The sequence below is a fragment of the Megalops cyprinoides genome, chromosome 6 (genome assembly GCF_013368585.1).
Source record: "Megalops cyprinoides isolate fMegCyp1 chromosome 6, fMegCyp1.pri, whole genome shotgun sequence".
Classification (NCBI taxonomy): Eukaryota; Metazoa; Chordata; class Actinopteri; order Elopiformes; family Megalopidae; genus Megalops; species Megalops cyprinoides.
The window spans coordinates 40,822,501-40,830,000 of NC_050588.1; the positions used below are offsets into that span (position 1 = coordinate 40,822,501).

Genomic DNA, 7,500 nt, shown 5'->3' on the forward strand with positions numbered 1-7,500 from the left:
GGGGGGTTTGCCTGTGATTGCTGGGGTCTTATTTTCAGTTGTTGTGTTGGGGTGGGGTCTTATTTTTGGTTGCTGTGTTGGGGTGGGGTCTTATGTTTGGTTACTGTGTTGGGGTGGGGTCTTATGTTCGGTTACTGTGTTGGGGTGGGGTCTTATTTTTGGTTGCTGTGTTGGAGTGGGGTCTTATTTTTGGTTGCTGTGTTGGGGTGGGGTCTTATGTTCGGTTACTGTGTTGGGGTGGGGTCTTATGTTCGGTTACTGTGTTGGGGTGGGGTCTTATTTTCGGTTGCTGTGTTGGGATGGGGTCTTATGTTCGGTTACTGTGTTGGGGTGGGGTCTTATGTTCGGTTACTGTGTTGGGGTGGGGTCTTATGTTCGGTTGCTGTGTTGGGGTGGGGTCTTATGTTCGGTTGCTGTGTTGGGGTGGGGTCTTACCTGGGGTGTCTACATCAGGAATTGGGTCCCCATCTCCCCTCTGCGCCTCAGCGAATGGCAGTGTGGGTCCGGTCATGATGAGAATGGGCATGTCTGTCTCTGCCTCCTGGCAGTGCACGGCATCTGAAACACACCACAGCACCACAAACAGCACATTACATTACAGTACTGTCATTTAGCAGACAATTCTGGGTTAAGCACCTTCCCCAACTGTACAGCAGCAGTGCCCCGCCAGGGAATCGAACCAGCGACCTTTTGGTTACCAGCTGCGGGTTACAGGAGGTAAGTGCAGCCGTCCTCAGGGACTGTAAGCTAAATGTGCAGCAGGAAGCCCTTCACAGTGTGGGCCATGCAGCTTTATTCACAGGGCTTTGTGAGGAGGGTTTCACTGGCTGGGTTCTGTTGGGTTCTGCCCTCACCTGTTGGGCTGTGCCCCTGGCTGATCGGAGATCAGTTGGACCTGCGTGCGTTGGACTGCGGTAATTAATAGCCTGTGTGTGGAGTGTTGCCTTGGCACAGGCTGTGTAAATAAACCTCACTCCAGGACCACTACGCCAGGTCATGACCCCTGACAACTCCCCACTGGGCTAATGGCAAAGACCTTCACTTTAAAACAGGAACGTTTTCGGATCCAGTGACAGTAACCTTGACGGGGGGGGGGGGGGGGGGGGGGGGTGCCAGGTTCACTGCGTTCCTGCCGTTTATTGGCCAGGCTGATGGCTGTTCTCTGTCACACAGCTGTATGTGTTCGGCAGGCCTGGAGACTGTAACACACTGTAACTCACAGCGCACAGCGCACACTGTAACTCACAGCGCACAGGGCACAGCGCACACTGTAACTCACAGGGCACAGTGCACACTGTAACTCACAGCGCACAGCGCACACTGTAACTCACAGGGCACAGTGCACACTGTAACTCACAGCGCACAGCGCACACTGTAACTCACAGCGCACACTGTAACTCACAGCACACACTGTAACTCACAGCGCACACTGTAACTCACAGCTCACAGGGCACAGTGCACACTGTAACTCACAGCGCACAGTGCACACTGTAACTCACAGCGCACAGGGCACAGCGCACACTGTAACTCACAGCTCACAGGGCACAGGGCACACTGTAACTCACAGCGCACAGTGCACACTGTAACTCACAGCGCACACTGTAACTCACAGCACACACTGTAACTCACAGCGCACACTGTAACTCACAGCTCACAGGGCACAGTGCACACTGTAACTCACAGCGCACAGTGCACACTGTAACTCACAGCGCACAGGGCACAGCACACACTGTAACTCACAGCTCACACTGTAACTCACAGCTCATAGGGCACAGCGCACACTGTAACTCACAGCGCACAGGGCACAGCACACACTGTAACTCACAGCGCACAGGGCACAGCACACACTGTAACTCACAGGGCACAGCGCACACTGTAACTCACAGCTCACAGTGCACACTGTAACTCACAGCGCACAGGGCACACTGTAACTCACAGCGCACAGGGCACACTGTAACTCACAGCGCACAGGGCACACTGTAACTCACAGCTCACAGGGCACAGCGCACACTGTAACTCACAGGGCACAGCGCACACTGTAACTCACAGCACACACTGTAACTCACAGCGCACAGCGCACAGCGCACACTGTAACTCACAGCTCACACTGTAACTCACAGCGCACAGCGCACAGCGCACAGCGCACACTGTAACTCACAGCGCACACTGTAACTCACAGCACACACTGTAACTCACAGCGCACAGCGCACAGCGCACAGCGCACACTGTAACTCACAGCTCACACTGTAACTCACAGCGCACAGCGCACAGCACACAGGGCACACTGTAACTCACAGCGCACAGCGCACAGTGCACACTGTAACTCACAGCACACAGGGCACAGCGCACACTGTAACTCACAGCGCACACTGTAACTCACAGCGCACAGCGCACACTGTAACTCACAGCTCACAGGGCACAGTGCACACTGTAACTCACAGCGCACACTGTAACTCACAGCGCACACTGTAACTCACAGGGCACAGTGCACACTGTAACTCACAGCGCACAGCGCACACTGTAACTCACAGCGCACAGGGCACAGCGCACACTGTAACTCACAGCACACAGGGCACAGCGCACACTGTAACTCACAGCGCACAGCGCACAGCGCACACTGTAACTCACAGCGCACACTGTAACTCACAGCGCACACTGTAACTCACAGCACACAGCGCACAGCGCACAGCGCACACTGTAACTCACAGCGCACAGCCTCTGGGTTCCTCTCTTGCGGATGCTGAGTATGCTTTCATGATCACAGTTATTACTGTTACCTTTTCAAAGCCACTCTTTCGAAAAGCTGATATCTGTAGACATTTGATTCTTTCTTAGGCCCCCAAATGTGTTTACTGGCATAGCTAGCATTTAGCAGACGCTCTTATCCAGAGCAATTACAGCAACAATTACTTCAATTGCAGGCTTTCAGAATGTTATCCATTTGTACAGCTGGGTATTTACTGAGGCAATTCTGGGTTAAGTACCTTGCCCAAGGGTACAGCAGCAGTGTCCCTGTGGGGAATCGAACCAGCAACCTTTTGGTTACAAGTCCTGCTCCTTAACCACTATGCTACCCTGCTGTTTATGCTGTTTGTTTCGTATGGAGAGGAACTGAAAATGTCCTTTAGGTAGAGACTTGCTAGAGCTAATGTGTGTGAATGAATCAGTTGATTAACCAGTTGCTTTTTTGGTTGATTGATTGCTGATTGGCTGGATTCTCTCTGCACGCATGTGGAATATCATTAAGATGCAGTTTGCTCAGAGTGTCACATTACAGATCACTCCAAATGTCCGCTGGGACGACAGGTCACCCAGCAGGCACACAGGTTACAGCGTACACAGGCTAGAGAAGCATGTTTTTGGCATTTATTTTCTGTTTGTGTGAAATCAATAAATGCAGTGTTTAAAATGCATGTTAAATGTATTGCTCATAATATATTTCCTATATTAGACTATATACCTATATCTGTTCCCTAGGGAGACTTAAACTTAGTATAACTTGAGATGAATTATCTCAGGGTCAAGAAGAACTGAGCTTGAAATATAGTATTGCTAATTATGAATCTTAAATTTCTCTCTGAACATGTGTTTGTGAGAGGCTGGATCTGTAGATTAGCCCATAAACTGGGCACAGCTAAATCCTGCAGTTTTAAAAAGTTAGGATTTAGGTGGAATTTGACATGTTTATAATAAAGACAAGGCAGAATGCAGTGACTCTGCTGATTATCACTCCCCCTCTACCATACTCCTCTCTCAGAAGACCCTTCTGCATTTTACTGCTCTGAATCCGTTAAATCACTGGTTCCTGTTCTGATGATGTCATTCGTTACAGACGTTGAAAGCGTGGGCTCAGGCACACAAGGATTTAAATCTTTTTGGAGTGACCGGGGAGTGAAGGCTTTCCTGCTGCTTTCCCACACAGACAGAACACAGTAAACAGCTCCATGTGTCTGCATGGACACACCCAGCCTTTGAAAGCATGTCTTACTGCTCTCACAGGATAAGTACTTCAGCGTGTGTCTGTGCGTCTGTGTGTGTGTGCATTCGTATGTGTGTGTGTGTGTGTGTGTGCATCTGTGTATCTGTGTGTATGTGTGTTTGCATGTCTATGTGTGTGAGTGTGAGTGTGTGTGTGTGTGTGTGTGTGTGTGTGTGTGGTGTGAGTGTGACTGTGTGTGTGTGTGTGTGTGTGTGTGTGTGTGTGTGTGTGTGTGGTGTGAGTGTGACTGTGTGTGTGTGTGTGTGTGTGTGTGTGTGGTGTGAGTGTGACTGTGTGTGTGTGTGTGTGTGAGTGTGACTGTGTGTGTGTGTGTGTGTGTGTGTGTGTATGAGTGTGTGTGTGTGCGTGTGTGTGTGTGTGTGTGTGTGTGTGTGTGTGTGTGTGTGTGTGTATGTCTGCGTGTGTGTGTGTGTGGTGTGAGTGTGTGTGTGTGTGTGAGTGTGACTGTGTGTGTGTGTGTGAGTGTGACTGTGTGTGTGTGTGTGTGTGTGGTGTGAGTGTGACTGTGTGTGTGTGTGTGTGTGTGTGTGTGTGTGTGTGTGTGTGTGTGTGTGTGTGTGTGTGTGTGTGTGTGTGAGTGTGAGTGTGACTGTGTGTGTGTGTGTGAGTGTGACTGTGTGTGTGTGTGTGTGTGTGTGTGTGTGTGTGTGTGTGTGTGTGACTGTGTGTGTGTGTGTGTGTGTGTGCGAGCACATATCTGTGATCTTCACTAAACTCCTCTGGTCAGAGATGCAGAGTGGAGGACGGTGGTGATTCTCTGTGTGTGAGACTCGGCTGCTTCTCTCCTTTATCTGCACGGTATCTTTCTGCTTTTCAGTCACACATTTGCAGCTTCTGCCTCTTCTACACGCAGCTCTGCTTCTCTTTCCTTCACTGCTCAGCTCCATCCCCCGCTTCCTCAGTGATTGTTGTGCAAAGGCCACATCTCCCATATGTTTCTGTTTCTCTCCTGACCCCCAGGTACAGCAGGAGGAACACAGAGCTCCCCCTCCCCAACACACACACACACACACACACACACACACACACACACACACACACACACACACACACACACTCACACTCACACCACACACACACACACACACACACACACACACACACACACAGTCACACACACACACTCACACACACACAGTGGCACATGCACACGCACACGCACACGCACACACACACACACACGCACTCACACACACACACACACACACACACACACACACACACACACACACACACAGTCACACACACACACTCACACACACACAGTGGCACGCACACACACACACACACACGCACTCACACTCACACTCACACCACACACACACACACACACACACACAGTCACACTCACACCACACACACACACACACACACACACACACACACACACGGTCACACACTCACACACACACAGTCACACTCACACCACACACACACACACACACACACACAGTCACACTCACACACACACACAGTCACACTCACACACACACACACTCACACACACATACACACACACACAGTCACACTCACACACACACACACTCACACACACACACACACACACACACACACACACACGCGCACACACACATTCATCTGTACTGATGCTTTTACACCCCTTCCTGCCCTCTGGGACAGATGATTCTGAAATGGTCTTTCATGATCGCATCCTAGAACAGGGTTCTGTGCTTTCCAGTGCATCTATAACAACCTCTGTAAACTGCTGATGTGGTGCAGAGCCAATCAAAAAGCAGCGTTTGGACAATCCCCTTTGGAAGTCCCCTATTAGAGTTGCTGGACGTGAAATTCACTGACATAATGTGATTTTCTCGTTGGCTGTTGGAATGCAGTTTTTTAAAGTTGGGGATGTTTCCTTATCCCTCACTGAAGAATGACACAAACAAACGTCCCCTCCCTAACACTGAGGCGTTACCGGCCCTCTCAGCATCTACAGCTCCTGTAAGCGGCCGAGGGGCGGAGCTGCGGGTCTGCAGGGGGGCTCCTGTCTCACGCTGATGATGTCATAACAGGGGAGTGGGATAAATGAGGAAGGAGGACTGTCTCACTGTCTCAGCTCTCTGGTTGCCAGGTTTGAGATGGGGATTGTGTGCAAACTCCACCTCACCAGGAGCTTCTGGGAGCATCTTTCCTGAACGGACTGAGCGTATTGCGGTATGATCAGCCATAATGAATACAAACCTCATCAATGCAGTTCCCCTTGCAACAGCTGAACCACAAAGGATTCTGGTCAGAGAAGTGAGGTAATTGATGCAAAAGCATTAATGGCATTTTATGATTTCATCTGCGTATGTTATCTTAGTAAGACAATTCAGTGTTTTATTAATTAATAATGTAATATTATATTAATATTTGCAGTATATTAATAATACATTAGTGTTGGAAAAGTCTCATTGCCTTGTCAGGTTGCTGGTGTAAAGGGCACCTGGGGTATTTCCCGGGAACACAGAAAGCTCTGGCTGCTCTCCTGTACAGTTTATGTGTGAATAACATCTGTAAACACCATTCATTTCAGACATACAACCAATCAGCTTTTGGCTCTCTCAGACATACAACCAATCAGCTTTTGTCTGTCTTTCCAAACAAACAGCTGCTACACTGCCTCAGGGGACAAAATCTGATTCTCCCTCCATCCTGGGATGCTGCAGTGTTAGAGCCCCCCCCACTCTATCCCATCAGCCTGTGCGGTGATGCTGCAGTGTTAGAGCCCCCCCCACTCTATCCCATCAGCCTGTGCGGTGATGCTGAAGAGTTAGAGCCCCCCCCCCCACTCTATCCCATCAGCCTGTGCGGTGATGCTGCAGAGTTAGAGCCCCCCCCCCAACTCTATCCCATCAGCCTGTGCGGTGATGCTGCAGTGTTAGAGCCCCCCCCCACTCTATCCCATCAGCCTGTGCAGTGATGCTGCAGTGTTAGAGCCCCCCCCACTCTATCCCATCAGCCTGTGCGGTGAAGCCCTGCTGCCAGTCCAGAGGTCTGCGGTGCCCGCTGGTCCTGGCAGGTTGGCATCAGCAGAGGTGGGAGGAAACACGCTGATGTTGGACACACTGCATTCCCACAGCACACCAGAAATGACATCACAACATTGGACTTCATGTTCAGCTCCTCTGGGAACTTTCAAAAGGGCCAGTGTAAACACTGCTCTCTGATTGGCCAGGGGCTGCATGAAAAGTCAGTGATGATAACAAATGCCTCTCAATGGACAGCAGTACAAGGTGACGACAGACATTGCTGAAATCATTTTAAAATAAATATATGTGTGATGTTAAAACTGGCTCAGTGACATGTTTCTGTGGGATGTTGCGGTGATAGTGATGGTGTGTGGACAGACTGTGACAGCCTGTGGCAGACTGTGTGCTGCGGGGACGCCTGGTCCCCTGGACAGCAGGACTGTGTACACAACCTCCACCAACCGGCTGCAGAGACGCATGCAGCTGGCCTGGGACTCCCCTTCCCACCACGATAAGAAAACGACATAA

General features: G+C 50.4%; 1 protein-coding gene across 1 annotated transcript in view; it reads right to left on the reverse strand.

Moving 5' to 3' along the window:
• Nucleotides 1-7,500, reverse strand: part of si:ch211-286o17.1 — a 26,757-nt gene that overhangs the window by 11,791 nt on the left and 7,466 nt on the right. Inside the window, exon 2 of the mRNA XM_036531957.1 lies at nt 436-558. Coding sequence (XP_036387850.1) covers nt 436-558 — 123 coding nt within the window. The remainder of the gene's footprint in view (nt 1-435; nt 559-7,500) is intronic.